This window comes from Carettochelys insculpta, chromosome 7 (assembly GCF_033958435.1).
Source record: "Carettochelys insculpta isolate YL-2023 chromosome 7, ASM3395843v1, whole genome shotgun sequence".
Lineage (NCBI taxonomy): Eukaryota > Metazoa > Chordata > Testudines > Carettochelyidae > Carettochelys > Carettochelys insculpta.
This window is the reverse complement of record NC_134143.1, coordinates 73,637,697-73,658,975: the sequence shown is the minus strand read 5'-3', so window position 1 is coordinate 73,658,975 and position 21,279 is coordinate 73,637,697. Positions and strand designations below refer to the sequence as shown.

The 21,279-nt window shown below is 45.4% G+C and overlaps 1 protein-coding gene across 9 annotated transcripts in view; it reads right to left on the bottom strand.

The window, feature by feature from the left end:
- The window catches only part of BTRC (beta-transducin repeat containing E3 ubiquitin protein ligase), a 187,826-nt gene that overhangs the window by 18,615 nt on the left and 147,932 nt on the right, over nt 1–21,279 (bottom strand). For 8 of the 9 annotated variants that reach the window (XM_074999282.1, XM_074999284.1, XM_074999281.1 and 5 more), the window contains 7 exons: nt 19,748–19,979; nt 10,927–11,113; nt 7,808–7,904; nt 6,834–6,971; nt 6,171–6,289; nt 1,325–1,574; nt 720–838 (listed from right to left, as the gene is read on the bottom strand). In XM_074999282.1, coding sequence (XP_074855383.1) covers nt 720–838; nt 1,325–1,574; nt 6,171–6,289; nt 6,834–6,971; nt 7,808–7,904; nt 10,927–11,113; nt 19,748–19,979 — 1,142 coding nt within the window. Of the gene's footprint in view, nt 1–719; nt 839–1,324; nt 1,575–6,170; nt 6,290–6,833; nt 6,972–7,807; nt 7,905–10,926; nt 11,114–19,747; nt 19,980–20,513; nt 20,614–21,279 lie in introns of all 9 variants that reach the window. The other variant, XM_074999290.1, reaches the window with a different exon arrangement.

Here is a 21,279-nt window from a genome sequence, read left to right as displayed (position 1 = left end):
AGCTGCAAGGAAAAGTCCTCCGTTAATCCAGTAGGTGCAGAGCAAAAGGGAGGCAGCCCTACTACTCATTCGGATGATCCAACTGCTTTCTCGTGTCTGTTACACGTTGATTCGAGTTTACAGACCCTAAGGAAGGAGAAGCTGCTACATCCCTGTAGCTAGCTGCAGCTGCATGATCTACCAAGAAAGCCTGACTCCCAGCATGAAAGGTGTTAAATTTCATGCTGCTATTAGGGCAGCCAGGAAAGTGCAAGAGGGAAAACACGGAACTAACTTCCTGCTCTCAACCAGCTGTTCCAAAGTATAGCAAAAGAGGAGTTTGGTGCGAGCCCAGGAGAGTTTCTGCAGAGGATTACGGGCTTCTTATTGCATGTCTGACCCTTTAACTAGACACGCAGGCCAAATAAAACATCACAAAGGACGTCATGTAAAGTGGTGCTTGCCAGCTACTGCACACACCGAAGCTGTGTAACCAGTCTGCCTCACTGATTCGTACAGCACTCTGGAGATAGGGGTGTACAAGGCAACGCAGAAAAACGGCTCTCCGCAACCTTCTTCGGTAGTGGCCAGCTTTCTGCATCAAAGGCAGCACAGTTCCTGGAGCAATGGGCACGGACCCTTCTGGTTAGCTAACCCTGGCGTGTCCCAAGGGAACGGGAGACCATTGCGTGTACCAAGAACGCCCCACACTGAGCTCCCCAAGGGAGCTTGCCTCTCACCTGATAGTGTTATCTGAAGAGCCGCTCACTACGAGCCTATCTCTGTACTGCAGACACGCGATGCCTCGCTTGTGGCCGTTTAAGGTGCGGACAAACTCGCAGGTACTAGTGTTCCAGACCTGAGATGGGGCGAGAAAACACACAGGGCCTAATGAGTCAGAGGGATCGAAGAGGCCAGGGACCTTCAAGAGGAACGGGTGTGCCTGGAATGTTCAAAGGCATCACAACCTCGAGGTCACAAGTCAAATTCACGGCATCATGGCTGACATTGGGAAAACGACCTCACCAGTGAGACACGGCTACAGCTGTAAGGCTACCTGTGAGGCTGTAGCCGTGTCTCACTGGTGAGGTCGTTTTCCCAATATCAGCCATGATGCCGTGAATTTGACAGGCTTATTTCTAATCCATAGAGTTCGTACTGTATAATATTAGGGATTGTCCCCAAGTTAAACCGCAGCACTTTTGAAATGGATTCATAGTTTACGTATGAATAGGCTTTTTCTTGAGTTTTAATATTACCAGCTCTGGTCTTTTCAGGCACCTGGGTGATTTTTGCTGTTATCAACGCCTAGAGCCGTAAATAAGCAGCCTTTGAAACTTCTCACCTTTATAGTCCTATCCCCTGACGCTGACACAATGTACTTGTCGTCAAAGTCCACTACATTGACAGCAGCTCTGTGTCCGACCAGGACCCTTCGCAGGGTAATGTCCGTCGGGGAAGCCATATCCCACACGGCAATGGAGCGGTCTTTGGAACAAGTCACCATCATGCCGTTGTTAAAGCGCAGGTGCAACACTGCTTCACAGTGGTGAATCAGCGTGTTCAGCATCTCGCCCGTGTTTACGTCCCAGACCCTGAAAGTCACACAAAGTTTCAAACCGATGGGCAGGAGAGAGGGTGGGAAAGAAATGACGCTGGATTTCTCTAAAGGAAAAGAAAAAAACCCCCAAGACTTTGGTTCAATTGCAAGCAAACGCCTCATATTCCACCTAGAATCTGCTCTATACCCCATTACAAGATATATCATATAAACCAGGTGACTGCAAATCCACCATTATCAGCTTTATATCTGATATATCTGCGGGTGCGGCTGCAGATATCCATGGCTTATTTTTGTGGATACAGATGCAGATACAACAGAGCTCTACTGATTACAAAAAATATTAAAGGAGTCCAGCAGCCACAAAGCCCGCAATGCAATTAGCCCCATAAAAACAACACAGCAAAGCATTTTGTAATTAAGTGACTCTGTAGTGCTGAGGAAAGGTACCAGATTGACAGCCCTGGAGACTGAAGTCCCCTGCTAGCTCTGCCTGCAGCTCTCTCCACCCCCAAAAATTATGCCCGTCTACCTGGGGAGACCAAGCACTATGACAAGTTCGCCCCCAAGGACCCATTCTTAGCCCCTTCTGCTGGGACTGCCAACAAGGGGGACAATTTTCTATAGCACCAGGCGACCAGAGCCTGCTTTTTCCTTCGTAAGCACATCAAAAAGAATTATTATAAAAATTACGCTGTTGGGTTAGAGTGGGTTCTAATAGCAGCAAATTATTTACCCTGCACATACGCAAGGGATGCAACTAGACGTCAGGAATCTGTTGACAAGGCAGAATTAAGATGGCAGTTTTACGTCAACGGAGGCAGGGAACTTTAAAATGACATGGTTCCTTTTGGTACACTGAGTGCAAATTTACGTTGAGGCACAATTCTTTCAAGCAGCTTCCTGTAGCACTGTCACACCCCAAACCCCAGCTCCCCTGAATTCCAGAGGCATAATGGCTGTATCATAAAACAGCAAAAGGCCATGGCAATTGAGTGCCTCCTCCCTTAACGAAGCTTGCAATTAAACACGGCAGGCACACGAAAGGAGGGGAAGTATCACTCATCTTTATGAAATACAACCGGTTGTTTCATATGCTACAGCAACTATGCCCATTCTGCTTTGTGTGTGTGCCAGCCAACCATGAGACTTGGGCTGTAGCAACTCTGCCCGAAAATCCTAGAGCTTCTCAGGAGCGCATGTCACCCGCCATTAACCTCTCCTCAAGCCACAGTTCCTCTGGCAGGGTCCAGAGATTCCACTCCTGTCACAGGACAAGCCTGACGGAAAACCTTAAGTGACCGTGGAAGAGCACATGCCCACCCATGCAAAGGTCTCAACTGAACACGGACAACACAGGGACCAGGAACCAGTTTGGCTCACCTGAGTGTTCGTGTGTGTAAAACAGGTATTAGAATTAGAAGAATGCCGTTAGGCTTTATTGAATAGCTGTGAACGGCTGCAGGCGTTGTAGGACAATATCTGAGTGGCAGCATTGTGAGCCCCTGTGACTGTGTAAATCACCAGACAGGCAAGTGACATGATCTTGTGCGAAGTGTTGATTTCTGGTCAAGGTGTCGCATCCTGCCCCACAGGGAAGGTACATCAACCCCTCACGGACTACTGTGAGATGATGAAGAGGACAAATGTTCGCTCCCTCCTCTTCCTCCCTGAAAATGAGCCACGCAAGCGGATTTCGCCCGTCAGCTGAGATTGCAGCTCAGAGCACATGGTAAGGAAGGATATAAAATGCCGAACAAGAAGGAAGTGGATCTATGCGCTGCTTGGACTCTGGGACAAGGCGCCCAGATATAAGCAAGACGTCCCCAGTGCCCAGCCTGGGTTAGCCCTTCAGGTCACACAGACCTTGCTGATTACAGAAATGCCTGTTACTTGCTCTAACCTTGTAAACAACTCGTTTTCTTTCCCTAGTTAATCAGCCTGTAGAAAGCTTATTATGGGACTGGCTACCAGCAATGTCTTAGGCTGTGATGTCTCAGGTGCAACTGACCTGGGGTAAGTGACTGATCCTTTGGGCCTGGGAGCAGTCTGAATACTGCTGTGATCTGGGGTGTAAAACACAAGCAGGCTCAGTTGGCTGGTGAGTGGATCAGAACACCAAGAAGACCATCTGTGACTCTACAGTTAGGTTGTTTCTCCTTGGTGAAGTGTCACTGCGAAACGCACGGCCAATTTGGGGACTGTGCCTGGCTTCCCAGCAGGGTGCCCTGTGGACGGTACCCATGCTATTGAGTCACTGCAGGTAGCTTTACACCTGCCATTTGACATATGTCCACACAGTTCTGGGAGGGTGCTTCCCCGTGCAGGCAGGCAGACACGCTGGCACTGCTCGAGCAAGCATGCCGAGAACAGGTCTGAGGGCACGACGACAGGGGCGACAGCTCAGACTAGCCACACGCCCAACTCCCCAGGCTCGTATGCAGGTGGGTTGTTGGGAGCACTGTGGCTGTGCTGTTATTTTTAGTGCACCAGCTCGAGCAGAGCCAGTGCACTTCTGTCTACTCATGCCATGAAGTGTACTGGCTGCTGTGTTGGAATACATTTGGTGACTGCCAAAGGCAAAATTTGCTCGGCAGGGGCCCAAGAGAAGAGTTATCGCTGGCTTGGAAAATTTAACAGTAACAAAGGAATGGGGGATGAACTCATCCAACCTTCCTTTGAGTCACTGCTCCTTAACAGCAATGCGATTGGGTGAAACACACCCGGTGGCTGGAGTCTCACGTTTACAGTCATTGTGCCCTGTTTTTAAAATCGGAAAGCACGATCTCTGCACAAAGGTAGAGAAGCCACATGCCTTCCCACTGCGTTCATTTACAGGCACCTCTGAAGCGCACATCGCTGTGTTGGTGGAGCATCTGTTATTGCCTGACGTCGGTATTACAAAACCCTTCCAGGGGAATCACAGCTTCACACTGCCGAACAACAGAGAGCAGCAAGAACAAGACAGGAGGTATATTTTTAAAGGAAGGCCCTTCTCTTGCACTCCCTTGGGAGTCAGACGTATTGCTCTGTGTGTGGGTACGTACACATATGCACCTTTATTTCCACCCATGCTTTGTTACAGGTTTCAAGCTCACAACTGCATGGTAGGGGACAGCAGCTATATGCTGGGGCTCAAACGATTCTAGAGCATCAGACGCAAATGCCTGAGAGCTCACTGACTGGCACATGCTCTGGTGGTCAAGAATCACTGTCGCAAAGCTGTGCATGGATAGAGATGGGTAAGTAGCTGAGCAGCCAGTTCAGTGGAAATCATGGAGTCTCCCAGGTTATGGTGCAGGGCACAAAGATGTCTGACTCTAGGGTACAAAGGAACAAAGGCCACAGACTACAAAAAGGCGCCGTTAGGAAATCAGCTGCGTGCAGAAAAGGCTGCCAAACCGAGCAGGAGCTGGAGAGCTTATGGCTGGTGTTGGGCAGGTATGACACTGAGATTTTGCACAGGAGAAACGTTGAAGTCCCTCTCTGCATCCAACTGGATGAAGCCAGCCTTCTCGATGGGGGAAAAGGAGGGTAATGGGGTTCCATCCTCGCAGCTCTGGGGCTGACAGCAGTGGGAAATGAAGTACTAGGCAAGCAGCCATTCTGCACTTTGACCTGCTCACCAAAGACTGGGAACTGAGTGTCTTTCACCCACAGCAGAGTTTAGCCTGATGCTGCCTCCACCCAATCTCAGTGCTGGTTAAACCTCTCAAGAAGAGACTGACATGGGTTCTGGATTTATGCAGAAGGCAGGAAGCAACAGAAGTCTTTGCCCTGGAAGCTGGCATGTGCAATACTCAGGGGCTGAATTTTAGGGTCACCGGTTGATCACTGGTGTCTTCAAAATGATTTTAGGTGACAAGAGACAGGAGCCTGCAGCCCCAGGAATAGGACATATGTACAAATGCTGCCAGAGAAGCAATAGCCATAAGCCTGGCCTGATTCCAACAGTGCTGCTTGGAGCTGCACAGCTCAAACTCAAGCAGAGAGAGGTGATCCCCTCTCCAAACCAGCACAGGGAGGCCTATTCTCTCCCCAGGCCTTTCCTGCTACACACAACAGGGAGCTGGTGAGTCAGGAGAGCACACCAGGTTAACATTTACAGATCTTTTCATTTCACAAAGTGAAATCATCATAATTTTGCCCACTCCGGTCTCCTGGGCTATTTGTAGTGATCTGCCCATCTGAGATCATGGGGAAGAGAACAAGGTCACAAATGCAGAGAGCTAAAAAAAAACCATTTAATTGAAATGTACTAAAGCCACACAGGAGATCCAGCCATGCGGCTCGTGTTAAATGTAACGGAAGAGGAGCAGCTAGTATCCCTATACGGCTTTGAAAACCTAATCTAGGTCTTTAAAAAATCTCTGTGTCCCAGGGAGATATGCAAACTCTTCTTTTAAAAAAAATCACCAAGTCTCCCTAATCCCGCTTGGAAACCCTCAGACTCTGCTTGTTGTCCATTCCCCTGAGGGAGGCAGCAAACCTGGAGTGGAAAACTGATACGTAGGGCGCATCTCACGGAAGAGGTCTATGAACTAGTCAGTGAAAAAGGCCAAACAGACAACAACTAAAATCTTTCCAGCATTGGCAGGAGGAGGCAAAGCTCAGATTTTGAAGTACCTACCTGACGGTTGAATCAGAAGATCCAGTGATGATCACCCGCTCATCGTACTGTAGGCACAAGACGGAACCCGTGTGTCCGGTGAGAATTCGCTTGCATTCCAATGTATTCTTATCCCAGATCTAGGGTGGCAAACAGTCACAAAGAGCCTGGTAAGTACGGTGTTCATCACTGTGTAAATGGAGCACAGGGGTGGGTTGGATTTTATTGCATATTGTTTGTGGACTGAGGTTCCTGAGTAGCACATAATGCACTCTGTAAGTCCACAGGCGCTTTGGCGCAATATAAAACATCCTTAATATCTCTGGTTTTAATATGAATACAGGCTCTGTGCTTTTCAGCAGGGAACAGGGGAGGCTGTAATTATGGGAGGACCAATAATACTGCTAGTGAAGTCCATTCGATAAGGAAGCAGAGCGTTTCTTGCCACTCCGAGTTTAGGGCAGTGTTTCTCAACCCTTCTGACACCAATGTCCAGCTTGCTGCTTTCCTAAATTATGTCAGGAAGACTCCAGGAACTGGTGCCATCCCACAGACTGGTCACTGGGGCACTTTCTAAGAACATCTCTGACCAAATGATTCCTCCCATTTGGAAATCTGGACAGCAGTATTGTTTATGCAGCTTGTTTCATCCACCCTCTCTTGACCACTTCAGGGGGTTCTCACCTTGATAGTGTTGTCTCGCAGGCCACTTACGATCTTCTGATCGTCGTACTGTAAACAATAAACCCCTTTGCTAGTTTCACTCCGGCAGTGTATTCGCTGTAAACTGTGCCTTCCACACCGCCAGTTGGATTCTATTGTCTTGGGGATGGGGAGCAGAGGAGAAAGAGAAGCACAAATAAAACCACTAGTGAAAGCCCTGTAGTATTTCCCAACCTGGAGGCCCATTATGACTCAGCGGTCTCCCAAAGGCAGTGGCTGCGGGAACACTAATGTTAGAGCCATGTATAATGGCAATACTAGAGAACATTGTTGCACTGGCCAGGCTGGGGATGCACAAGGTGACCTCAAAGGCTTTTTCCATCTCTAGCTTCTGTGGTCCCTTCAACAAGAGGCAACTCAGTGACTAAAGAACCACAAGTGGTAAAAAAAAAAAACCTGGGTCTTGCTGGGTGGTCATAGGGCCCCCAGCATCAGAGCAGCTGAGCATCTCTCCTGCAATTAAGTGCTCAAGCACAGACAAGAGTTGGCACCTTGCACAGAACCATTTATGGGGCAGTGGCCTGGTGTATGAGGCCCTTCTCTCTCATTTTCATGGACTATCCACTCCAGCCAGGCATGGGTCTCCCTGATTCAGCTCTGGCACCTCCCCACAATCCCTCACTAGGCCTCATTTTTCTTCACAGAAAGAGCCACGAGATGCCTGAGCACTGGCCAGTTGCAGGTATGTTGTGCAAATTCACCAAAATCTGCTGCTTTAAATATATCTGACCGGTTGTGCAATTTACATTCAGGAAAGGGAGTCACCATCCGCATGATCTTTATGTGATAACCCCAAACCTGCGAATTTGGGGCAAAACGTATATATGCCACGTACAAAACATATCAAAACTAGTCAGAGGGTTCTGCTGACATTTTCGCATATCAGAAAGTTAAAAAAAAACCAATCGCATAAACAGGAAACATTTGTTTCTTACCTCTATGTCCTGTATAATTTTTGGATAAAGTGCTCTGTAGAAGGAGTTAGGTGGGGCCGTCCCATCATGTGGCTTATTTTTAAATAGATACTGTCCCCTGGAACACAAGGAATATTTCCCATTCGACACAGATCCAAGGCTCAGAAGTCTTGAGCAAAGATTTTTAAGGCACTTTACTGGATATGCTGCTGACTGTAGGGTATAAGACTGGGGAAGATTCTGACTTGGTGTGTGCTGTAAGATGGGAATTCCTATCGCTGTTTGACCTAAGTGTGCCCAAACTGTATTAGCGGACACCAAGGGAATTACGAACCTGGTATGCATACAGGACATGAACCTCTGTGGCCCAGTGTGTGAGTAACACGTCTTGTGTATCTCCTGTGTGTGTCACTTTCAAAAGAAAGAGATCAAGCCATCGCTACTGCCAATAGGTAAGGGAGGTCCTGCAGAGAAGGCCAGCAATGGGAGAAAACTAAGGATGGTTGCTCCCGCTCCCCCAAATATGTGACGTGCCCAAGCCTTGAAAGCTGTGTTAGCAGGCGTGACATCTGCTCTGGCACATGGACATTTTACGGCTGCTGCTAGATTCTGGTAAGCAACATTTCATTAGTGGCTCCTTCCCATTTCAACACAGATTTGGAATACTCATATCCCAAGCTAGATTTTTGCTTCAAAAAAAAAGCCAGTAAACGGCAATCACTTCCTGCTGTGTAAAGAACTTTAATTCCTCATCCTGAAGTTAAGAAGTCACCAAACACGGTGTGGAAGCTAGTAAACCCCACCATGGGCGTACTAACTGCTGTTCTGCCTGGCAACATGCCTTGCAAAGTGGAGATAGGCACAAATGCCTGGGAGTGTAATCCTGGCATCAGAGACGTGGTGTTTACACTGGGCCAGCTCTCTGCTCCTCCCTTCCTCTACCCCATTACCGCATAATTAATTGTTCCCAATCTCCATGTGCCTTTCTCGCCTGTCCCCTCCTCACAGCACACCTTGACAGCCTATGTCTCAGCTATATGGAGCATGAACCCTGCAGCAGAGAAGCTACAAAAATGAGCTGAAGTTTTCAGTTTATGAAGGACAGCAACAACATACAGTACAGAATAAGCATCTGAGCATATTTTTAAATTCCCTAAGAAATCAGTTTTAAATACATTTTGAGGCAGAGCTGATTTCAGCTTCATACTTAGGCACCTGCAGGCTTTTAGACTATAAGACACATCAGCCATTAACGGCATTGGAATAAAGGTTTTTGCTTCCATTCTCACTCTCTAAGATGTGGGCACATGCAGCAATTATGTGTACAAGTCCTAGGCACTGAAGAGAGGAGTTGGTGCAGAATTTGCACAGGTGGAGTGCTTTCAGGACAGTGAAGATTAATCAGAAGTGCAATGTTCTTAAAACATCCGGGGGAGTACTAGAGGCTCTCAGGGACTGCACATGCTTTGGAGGTGGGGAATGCCTGAACCAGACCTTGGGATGTTTAGTTCACATCTTGGTTGGCCTTCACGTGGAATCAATTGTAGCTTAGTTAAAGAGGTGCTTAGAATTTTTGCTATATCCCAGGTGAGCACCCACACAAGAGTTTCTCTTATAAAAGTAACTATTTCATGCCCCCATCTCAACCGAGGGTAATGGGATCCTGCCACGGTCCTCCAAAGACAGTGCCTGAGGGACATGTAACCAGGTATTCTCTCTTTAAATGACAGTAGGGTAAAAGGAATTCAATCAGCTGCAGGTTTTGGTGACTAGAAAACCAAGTACATTTTGCTCAGCTATCTAAACAGACACAGAGCCCAGGTTTTTAATTCTTACCATAAACTTTCGGTACACATTTGTCAGAATCTGTGCAACCCCGGCTCATTCCTGGCAAGCTGTCAGTGTGGTTCTTAGTGTGGCTGAGTTTGGGCGCCCTGGTATAAGCTAACAGGAAGCGAGTGCAGAAATCAGGTGGCTCATGCACCAAGCTAGGAGAGGAGCTATGAGCAAACAACACCTGCCATTTGTCATTATGAACTGTCTGTCTATTCCCTTCCCCGTGACATGCAAAGCACTGATTCCAAGCTGTCGAGTGCTATATGGCAGATCTCTAAGTTAAATTAGATATTGCCTGCCTCTTTTCCACCCACAGCTACTCCTGGGGTTAGCTCCCTCTCCCCACCAGAAGGTATCCTCTCTGGGAATACACACTGAGGGAATTACATACTCCAACCAATGTAAACAGGGCACAGTGCAATCCTGGGGGGCCAGCATGAGAATGATGGGGCAGGGGTATTGCTGACCTTCAAGATGAAAAGCTGGTTTTCTAAAGCAGGCTTGTTTATAAATATGAAATAGTCACGTGATCATCAATGGGCATCAGTGTAAAATTCTAAATCTAGAATGAAATACTGGTCTGGAGATAATCATAGGGTTTCTCCAATATTTCCCCGGTGTCTGCAGCTAATACTGACACAGAAAGAGGCAGTGAACACTTCTGATAATCACTACTCTCCCGGAAGCAGATTTGCATAGTATTTAAAGGACAGTTCATAATAATGATTTACTTGTCTTTATAATCAAGAGACAGTGTAACGAAATTAACTTCAAACCACATAACAGAATCTTTGCTTGCAACTTTGTATCTTTTTTTCTTTTTAATAGCAACTAAAATGCCTAAGCTGTCACTTTTATCTTGTTTATGAAATATTCATACCCAGCTTTTTCGCAGCCAACCTCCTAGGGACACCCTTGGAGAAGAGAATTATGTATTAAAGGCCTTACCCTAGAGAGGAAAAGTTCTAATGAAGTGTTAACAGAGCAGCTTCAAACCCAAGTGAGACCCTTGGAAGGCTACTCCAGCTGATTATTAACTAATCTATCTGCATTTCTAGAGTCCCCGACTCTCCACGGTATCTACCATCGGCTTCCAGCTTGAGGACTGCAAAGAAACAGCGTAGAGTGAATGCCCTCCGAGGAGAACCGAACCATCACACAACACTAATGCCTACTGCAAACCCCAGCTCCCACACCTAAAAATGCTCTTCTGCTCTGAACTGCTGGCGAGTGTATTGCCCTTCTCAAGCATATGCAACTTTATAATATAATGGGTCAGAAAGCTGAATTTGCAGTTCCCTCACCATCCTCTCCTCTCTGCCAACCCTCTCCACAGCGAGTCTGTCCTGACCATCCGCTCAATGAGTTTCTTCCACAGCATGCCATCGGATGTCACCCGATACCACTCCTTACACACCAGCTCGGCAGCACACAACGATTTGGCATCCAAGTACGACAGAATGTTCTCAGCAATGTGATCCAATCCCCGAGCTGGGAAAAAAAAAGTAAGAGCATTAGTCATTAGGAAGATTGCAAGTCAGTGCAGACAACCACCCTTGCCTATGATGAAGATGCAATCTCTTCTCTATAACTGCTCATCTGTTCACCTGAACACAGAGTTGGACCAAGTTCACAGAAGAATATTTGCTGCTAAGTTCAGGAACTAACAGCTTTTTCCCAACTTGTTTTGGATAAAAGACAACAAGGCATTAAAAATAATAAAGAATCCAGGAAGTCATTCCAATCTATTTCAATGGGTTTTAGCACTAGGGGGATATTCTATGGATGGCATTTCCAACTCGGTGATGCAGCCCCCAAAATATCTCTATATTAGGACCATTTCTCATCTTGCTGCTACAGCTGTTCTCATGTTCCAACGGCTCAAAAGCTGTTTTTGCTAAAGTAGAGGCTTTTAAACGTAATGAAGAAAAAAATATATATTCCCAATGCGTACCCTGAAGGGTAGTGGTACCTTAAGACATGGGAGGAGGGGAAGGATATGTAAATACATAGAGGAGAGACAGTCTGGGAAAGAACGAAGCAGGTTTGCTGGTATCGTTTATTTCAGCAGGGGGAAGAAAGAGCACCCGGTGCCATTTGCAAACATCATCCAGTGTGAATACCAGAAGGGCTGCTCTGTGTTTCAATAGCACTGCAGTCAAGTGTAAGACAACTGACTCAAAAAAGACCAATAGTCTGGTGAACACTCCAGTGGATATATATTAGGGTAAAACATTGGAATACAGTGGGGGATTCACCTGGTGTTGTTTAAAGTGGAGGGGTTTGTCCATTAAAATTCTCCACCACCCACTCACCCTTAATCCACACAAAGGCCTCAGAGGAATAAGAAGCCTGTAAAATAACATGGTTGCACTAATAAAGCTTCTCTTGGCTGCTGTTCTAATTCACGTGTGAAACAGCCACAGTGAGGGGGTGTTACTCGTCACAGATCACATTTCACAGGCTTCACAGACCTGGTAGTTCAGAGGAGTCCGCCCTCCTCTAAGCCCCGAATTCTGCCCCACAAAGAGCAAGCATGCCCGACTGGTATTACATGCAACTTCCCGCCTCTCCCTAATGAAACCCAGTAAACATCCAGAGTGGGAGTAAATGCCACTTTTCTTACTCTTATTACAATAGCCTCAAAAACTGAGCCTCATTTGTCAGCAGTACCAAGCAGGAAGCAGTAAATGAATTGTGACTGGTTGAGTCACATGTCTGTGCTTAAGCAGATGGGCAGCAGGGCAAGTAACAGCTGATTCTTATCGGCGTTCACAGGACACTGTCTGTTCTAGCTTTGGTGTCAGACCCGCAAGTTAGAAAAGATCTCAAAACAGGCTTCTTAGGCATGAATATGATATAACACAGCATGGCTCCTGAGTCCTTCTCTTCTTCCTTATGCAACAGTTTTAAATGCACTTGCAGAGAAACAGTTTTATGATGCTTTGGATCTGATCCTCCACTGCCAACACCTCATGTAATTTACTCCTGTGCAAAAAAGAGGGCGCAGATGATGCTACAAGGTACCAGGTGGTGGAGAAAGAGGCCCAAACGCGTCTACATCAACGCAGTGTTCGGGTGCTCTTCTGCTGTATTATGACACCAGGGTTCCCTGCTGTAGTTTCAGTTCATACACACGGGTGTTACACACAGAGCTTTACCGACACTGACAGTGGAAGAAGGTAGACTGTCAATTCTGGAGGCTGATGTGCTCTGTTTATCTACTGAGCAGATGCGGCATGGGGAGCATTTTCCCTGGTCACCCCTTACTGGTGGGTCACAAACCTCATCCAGTGGGGGCAGGTGATGTCAGGGTGCATTCCCACTCCACGAAGCCTGCACTGACACCTTGGCCACACTCATGGGCACGGCGTGTCCACGCCTACAGCCGACAGCGGTACTCTCAGCTCAACACCCTGAGCTTCAGAGGAGTTCTGCGTGAGGACAAGGGAAGGAAGGAGAAAGGACAGCAAGAGCTGGGCCTATGCTGCAGAAGATCTTTTAGCTGAGTCCCAATCAATCCTCCTCAGCCGTACCTTTAGTTGTCCCATCTTACCTGGCAAACCCCAAACGGAGCCGGCTTTAGCTGGCTTTTAATTCACATTGCTGTGACCTACGTCCACTAAGTGGCACTTCACCAATTGCAAGCTTGATAAACCAGCATTTCTGATCCTCTCAGGAGGTCCGGTGTGTAGCGTGGCTGGTGTGGGCTGAGCTGTGGAAGAGGCTCTGGGGCCCGTTCTGGGCAGGCGTTTAGGTCCAAGAGGGAGTTTGGGGTGCACGCTGAGTACCAGATGTGGGGAGGTGCTCACTGTCTCTGCTGTTGCTGGTCGGTGTGAAGAGGTGGCTCTGCAGGCACAATGTCTTTGTTCCCCCTTCCTGAGAGCTAACTGTGAGGCTGCCAGGTCCCTGGCCGGGAACCATGGCCAACGGGCACTGCGGGGGGCAGTGCCTGCAGATGGGGACAGCATGTCTGCTTTTGGCAGAGCTGCCTGGCCTTACCTCCACCACCAACAGCAGAGATGGGGAGCTGCTTGTTGGGACACTGGAAATGAGCACCCACCCCGCATTCAGAACCCCAAACTCCTTTGGCACCCCAAACCCAGTCCCATGCCCTTTCCCTGCACCTCTCCACCATACTCCAAACCGCCCCCTCTTTGTTAACTGGCATTTTTAAGTTACCACCAACCCACCCTCCATACCCCCAGCATGTGAGTAAAAAAGGTTTCACTGTAGTTAATCCAGAGAGCTGATCTCAGATCATTTTTAGAGAGAAAACTAACCACTGTCAGACAAGACCTACCATTGTAGAACTCCCCTGCCAGCTTCTACTATATATGAAAAGGCGGCAGAACCTATTTTCACATGAGTCATGATTACAAATCCCATTTTATAATTTGTTTCCAAGAAAGGGTATAATTAATTTAGAGTATAAATTTTAGAGAATTTTTCTTTAGGGAAGCCAATTAAAAATGGACATTTTCCTTCATTAAAACTTACAGTAAATTAATGTGAAATACAATTAGATGTCTATTCTTCCATATCAGATTCTATTTTAGTCAAGTACTGGTTTTACAATATAGTCCTAGGCAGACAAGCTTTATATTTCTGAAGTTGAAAGAATCTTTCACTCACTTCAAACACAAAAGTCTGATGAAAAATGTATGTTCCCTTCAAAAAAAACACCATACATTGGTTACGTATAGACTACAGGGATATTTGGACAGTAGTCCTTCCAGAAGATCTCTTCTGAAAGAACGCCTTTGGAAGAGCGTGTCCACACACACAAAAAAAGCGGATCAAAAAAGGGATCTGCTCTTTCAAAAGTAAGTGTCCACACAGCCCCTGCTCCTTCAAAAGAGTGGGCCACAGATCGAAAAATCAGGCACCACGAGGCCTGCTCGCGGAGCATCTACATGTGCTTTTTTTTCTTCAAAGCAGCTCTCAAAAGAGGAGTTTTTCCTGATCTGGGAGTGGAAGAGGACGTCTAGAAGAAGAGCTGTGTTGTTTCGATTTCAGATCGAAAGAGCCCATTTTGTGTGAAGACGCTCTATGTGTTCTCTTGAAAAAGAGCCAGATTTTCCAAAAGAACTCGATAGTGTAGATGCAGCCATTCTGTGCACAGTCTGGAAATTCCAAGTTGTGGCATTGCTTTCCAAAATCAGAACAAAGTACACTAGTAAATACAAGTTATAAATACTTGGTCCACTTATCTGTACCACCACAGGGCCTAACCACATATGCCACATCATCAGGGGCTCGTGCACCTGCAATTCCAGCAATGCCCCTCTGCCATGTACATTGGACAAACTGGACAGTCTCGGTGCCAAAGGATGACTTGACTGAAATCTGACATCAGGAATGGGACCATACACAACCCTACAGAGGAACACTTTATCCTTCTTGGACATTCAACAATGGCTTTAAAAGTAGCTTTTCTTCTACAAAAAGAAGTTTACCAGAAGATTGAAGAGGGAGACACCTGGACCAGAATTCATTTGCAAATATGGCATATTTAAATTAGGCCTTAACAGAGATCTCAACTATCTTATGTATTACAAGGGAAATTTTCCCACCTTTGATATTCACAGAAATGGGATGTATCGTACTTACTTTGCTTTATCAACTGGTCCTACTAGTGACAGCTAACCTTTTTCTTCCTTCTCTCCCTCCTTGCAATACAAACCCTGGATTCTAATTTTTTTTTTTTTTTACTCAATCATCTGAAAAAGTGGGTCTTATCCATGAAAGCTCATGACTTAATAAGTATATTTGTCTCTATGGCATTACATGTCTGCTTCTTAGTACAAGCCAAACAACTTTAACTTTGACGCCCACAGTGTCAGAGGAGTAATCAAGCAGTCTTACTCCAAGTTAATAATTGTCTGATGGATAATGGGCAATGCTATGTGGTGTTCTGGTGAACCTGAATGAGAATCTGCCCACTTTCAGGGGACTGGGATTCTTCCATCCCAGTGCAGGACTCTACACTTCTCTCTGCTGAACTGCATCAGATTTCTTTTGGCCCAATCCTCCAATTTATCCAGGTCGCTCTGGAGCCTCTCTCTCTACCCTCCAACACATCTACCTCTCCTCCAGCTTGGCGTCATCCGCAAACTTGCTGAGGGTGCAACCCAGTCCTTCATCCAGGTCATTAACAAAGATGTTGAACAACACCAGCCCCAGAACCGAGTCTTTGGGCACTCCGCTTGAAACTGACCACCATCCAGATACTGAGCTACTGACCACTACCCGCTGGGATTAAAAAATCTGCCAGGGATGGTGTTAAGTACTGCTGTGAGTGCAGGAGACTGGTCTTGATGACCTCTGACGATCCCTTCCAGCTCTATGAAACTGATGTATTTCCATAAATACATGTAGTCAGATGACTTAGTGACTTCAGGTGCACATGAATCCCAATGGAAGTGAGAGACTGGATGGAGAGTCACAGACAATCATAAAACACTAAAACTGGAAGGGACCTCAAGAGGTCATTGAGTCCAGTTCCCTGCCCTCACAGCAGGACCAAATACCATCCGGAGTCTTTAGTCTAGATCATTTCTGAGAGGTGTCTGTCTAACCTGCTCCTAAGTATCTCAAGTGATGGGAGATTCCACAACCTCCCCAGGCAATTTATTCCAGTGTTTAACTACCCTGACAGTTGGGAAATTTTCCTAACGTCCAACCTAAACTTCCCCTGCTGCAGTTTAAGCCCACTGCTCCTTGTCCTATCCTGAGGCGCCAAGGAGAACAATTTTTCTCCTTGTTCCTTATAATGCTCTTTTAAGTACTTGAAAGCTGCTTTCATGTCCCCACTCATTCTTCTCTTTTCTAAACTAAAGTCTTCCTCCATAGCTCATGTTTTCTAGAGCTTTAACCATTCTTGTTGCTCTTCTCAGAACCTCCTCCAATTTCTAGGTGTCTTTCCTGAAATGTGGTGCTCAGAATTGGACTCAATACCATACTGGCTCCTTTAAAAAAAAAAAAAAAAGTACCCTTGGCATTAAGAGGCAAGGAAGCTGTGGTATGCCACAAAGTCTTACACCAACGCTTTACATTACAGAGAGAACCACTCTCCCCATTTCTGAAGGCTGAAGAATTTCCACCAATTTGTGCATATTTTCCTGCCAAGCTCACTCTGCATACCAAAGGCTCAAAGCTATTTATTGGAAGAGATCCTGGTGTGACAAAGTCCTCAAGAATCCAGTACTGCACAAACAGGCAGGGATGAAGATGGAGGAAGTGAAGCCCTTGGAACCTCCCTGTGGTAGCACAGGTCCCTGCACGAGTGGCCCAGGTGGAACCTGCTCTGAGGCAGCAATGAAGGTTGCTAGAGAGGGAATACTTGGGATGTTCAGGAGACCTTGCCCTGGAGTGGGCTGAGGTTTGGAATGCCCAGACTGAGAATCCCACAGATTCCAAGGAAGCCACTGAATACAGGGATAGGACGGGGTGGGGTGGGGGGGGCAACAGGCAGTGGGACAAGAGACTCTGTCCCTTCTGCTGGACTAGTACCAATCTCGGTACTGACTGTGATGCACAGGAGGTCTCGACAATCTTTAAGAATGGTATCATGGAGACAAAGGAGAGGGTGCCTCTGAGCTTGCTCTCAAAAAACTCCCCAGTAATCTGAAGACAATGAGGGATCCATCCCAGATGTTGAAACCAATCATCCAACCTTGTCTGAAGCCCCACATGCCAGTTGCATTGGAACGAAAGCAGAGAAAGAAGCTGATGTCTTAAGTACAGGCAAGAGCCCTGTGCTTCCACTTGGTACCACAAGATGGGACTGAAGCCAGGGATGGTACCAATCCTGAAGATGAGCTTTGCACAGTTGTCATTGGTGCTGAAGATAGCAGCTATGCTGACATGCCCCTTGGTGCCCAAAAGGAGGCTGACCTAGATTACCTCCTATAGAGGGTACATCTATATTCTCCAGAAGACTGACTCGATCTTCCAGGGTTCATTTTAATGTGCCTAGAGGGCAGGTGCTAAATCAAACCTTCCAGGTACTACAGTTGACCCTGGTACTCACTATCACAAGGATTAAGGGATGTCAATGGGAGAATTTCTCCCATTGACCTCCCGCTGTGTGGATAGCCAGAAAAATCTACCTATGTTACATTAATTCCAACTATGCAATTGTCGTAACTGGAATTGCGTGTCTTAAATTGACTTTTTGGCCCAGTGTAGAGTTGGTCTAACTCTTAGATAGTGCTGAAGACAGAGGCTGGACAATCCACACAGGATTCCAGTGCCAAAGGAGGCCATTCAAAGAACATTTCTAAATCCCTTCTGAAATGATTTCCACTCCTTGCCAAACCCTTCCAGAAAAAGGCCTCTGTGACAATAGTAATGGGTGAAATATGAGGTGGCTTCATTTATTGAAGTCAGGAAGAGAAAGAACTGAAAAGAAAACTGGGTCTATAACAGGGACTGCGTGTGCTTTAATGTTAACTAAGGACAGGCAAATGCTTCTTCTACTTGCTCCCCATGGCTTTGTAACAGAAGAGTTCCACACCTTTTAATACTGCTCTGGTACATGAGATTGTTGCATCACACTTTTAGAACCTAATACCACAACACCACAGTTAGTACAACAATTTTTTTTTCAAGATCTACCACAGCCATTTGATTATGAGGCAGAGTTATAGCTTATAAGATCCCAGGAATCTATGTATTTAAATTCCAATGAACACTCCCACGGTGACTTTATTCCTTATAAGAGCCACAATTAAACATGTTTTCTCCTTTTTCAGCCCTAGAATTTAAGTATTATGTGGAACAATCCCATTAAAAGTCAAATGCTTGGAAAAAAAAGGAGCATGTAGGCACTGAGCAAGTGCTGCCAAGGTTTGCAGAGAATAAACAATACATGAGAGAAATTCTTCCAAACAATTCTCTCTTCAATTAAGTGTTTCAAATTCTCAACAAAAACTGCAACCCATGTTACTTAATTCCACCAGAAGCTCAGGAACCAAGCCATTTGAATTATAATACACTAACTTCTATCCTTCTGTGGAAATGTGATCTAATGGTCTGAGAATGGGACTGCGTCTGAATTCTATAACTAGTTCTGATGGTGTCTTACTGCATAACCTTGGGCAAGTCACTTACTGCCCCTTGCCTCAGCTTCTCCATCTGTAAAATAGGGAAAATAACTGCACCTACCTCACTGGAGTACCGACAGGAATGTTTTGTTCAGTGCTTTCATTTACTTAAATACTTTGTGTCCCTCTTTACCACATTACCTAAACATGTGGCTGAGGCCAATGACCTCAGACAAAAAACATTACAGAAGCATAAAATATGAATATGTTATGTCCACTTTTTTTTCCCCTGGTATGTTACTCAATGTTGGTACAGGTTGAACTGCTCTCATCTGGCACCCTGAGGACCTGAGCAGTGCCGGACAAGAAAATTTGCTAAACCACAGTAGGTCAATGTTCTCTAGTATATTACCAACACTTCCACTGCTTTTTGGGCTCTTAGAAAACATTTAGGGGTAAATTATAGCTAAATAACAGCACAGAACACTGAGGGTCAGGACTGGTGGCTGGAAACAAACTTTATGGGACCACAGGAAACTTGGCCACACCCACAAATGGTTGCCCAGATAACTAAAATCATGCTAGATTACAGATATTGCTGGATGAGAGAGTTCTGGATTAGTGACATTCAACCTGTGATTAATAGATCTTTCAAATAAGTGGTTACAAGAGAGTATTTTCTTAATAAAAATGGTCTAAATTTTGAATGAAAGATGAAAAAAATCCACGAGCAATCAGAGAGGATAAATGGTTGTCACAATTTTAAAAAAAATTGTTATTCAGACAATGCTACGGTCTTAACGACAACCAAGTGCTGATTTCTGTGATATGTCTTAGACATTTGGTAAGACCTTCCATTTATTTCAATCAAAAGGATAGAAATATTGAGTGAAGCCTTACTGTTATTGTACACTTCTATAGAGCCTTTCATTTACAACCTGCTGCTTTCTGCTTTGCAAGACTTCTCCGTGAAGAACTCTCCTTACAGGAGGCCCAGTGTCACAGGAAGCCTAAAGCCACAACTTTCAGGGACAATGTGGCAGATCCTTCCCTGCTCCCTATGTGGTGGAAATACCTGGCAGTGCAGTGATGAAGTCCCTCTGTAACATAGGTTTGAGGTACGAGTTTATATGTCCGTGCTGGTAATGACACATCTGGGAGATGAGATGTTCCACAAATTCCACTTGGTCGGACTCGGACCACTGTTCAAAGTACTTGACGCACAGCTCCTTCTCTTTCTCATAGCTTGCAGACAGTTTCCTTTGCTTGGGCACAATCATGCTGGAAGTGCCATTGGTAAGTTTTGTCTTGAAAGGAAAGAACAAAACATGAAATAAAGCTTGGGCGGCTCTAGCATTTTTTGCAAGGCAAACATCAGAAAAACATTCCATGATATAATAAACTGGCCCACTCTGCGCATCCAATTTGCTGCTGTCACTCTGCAAGTGGCCACAAAAACTTGTAACCTTGGAGGACAGTACAGCTTGTGCTGGAGCTGCACACAAAGGATTATGATTAGATGGGAGAACAAGAGTGGCAGTTTAATACAAACAAATTTTAGTTACATTTACACACAGTAAAATGCTGACAGATTCCTAATTTGCCATTCTCAGCTACTTCAGTGCAGCACGGAAGACTGCATTTGTATTTTGTTTCTTTTCTAAAGTATTTGCTTCAGGGCTGCAATGGACTGCTGCTAAAATTAATAGAAAATACAGGAGATGGATAAGAAACTGCATGATCATTTTAACAACACACATAATATACAGTAAAATCTGTTAAACCACCACCCCAACATCTGGTGCTCATCCATAGTTCAAGCAAAGAATCAAATACTAAACTTTATAGTCACTGTTAATATTTTGCCAGAAGGTCTCAACATAGTCTGATTTTGACGGAAGGCTCCTAGGGACAGGAGAAAACAGTCTCTTCACTCTATCACTAAAAGCAAAATGTACAGAAGTTTTGTTTTTAATGATTTAACTGGAAGAAAAGCACACATATCACACCACGAGCACATCTCAAGCTATATTAGCTGTCAACTGGGAAATCTATGTTTTCCCATGCTGGTTGCTAAATAGGTTTTAGTAAATACTAAACTAAGGAAATGTCTGTTTATTTTTAGCATTCTACTAACCCAACCAAAGGGGGGAAAAAGCCTAAAACTAAGTACAACATTCTTACATTTAACCAAGATAAGTTCTAAAGGGACATTTCTAGATACAGCCATGTACCACAGATCCTTGATGAGTCTGATTTTGGTAATCTGCAAACCTGGTATTTCCTACTGAAAGCTGGTACTTAGCTCTATGTCAGAGCAAAGCTTTAGTAACAGATGGCAGTGTAATGACAGTTCACATTATTAGATAATTTCCTTTACAAAAACACTCTAGCCTACATTTGTTAGTGTATTATGAATGATCAAACAATTAAAACCAAATTGCACATATAATAATAAATACAAGTTATATTTTATGGTGTAGTATTTCAGTTTCACTTAGTTGGGTAAACTACAGTGTGCATTAACACAATTAATATGATTTTAATCAATCTAAAAGAAAATAGCCAGAATGTATGTGCTCCACATTTCATTCTTACCTAATAGGA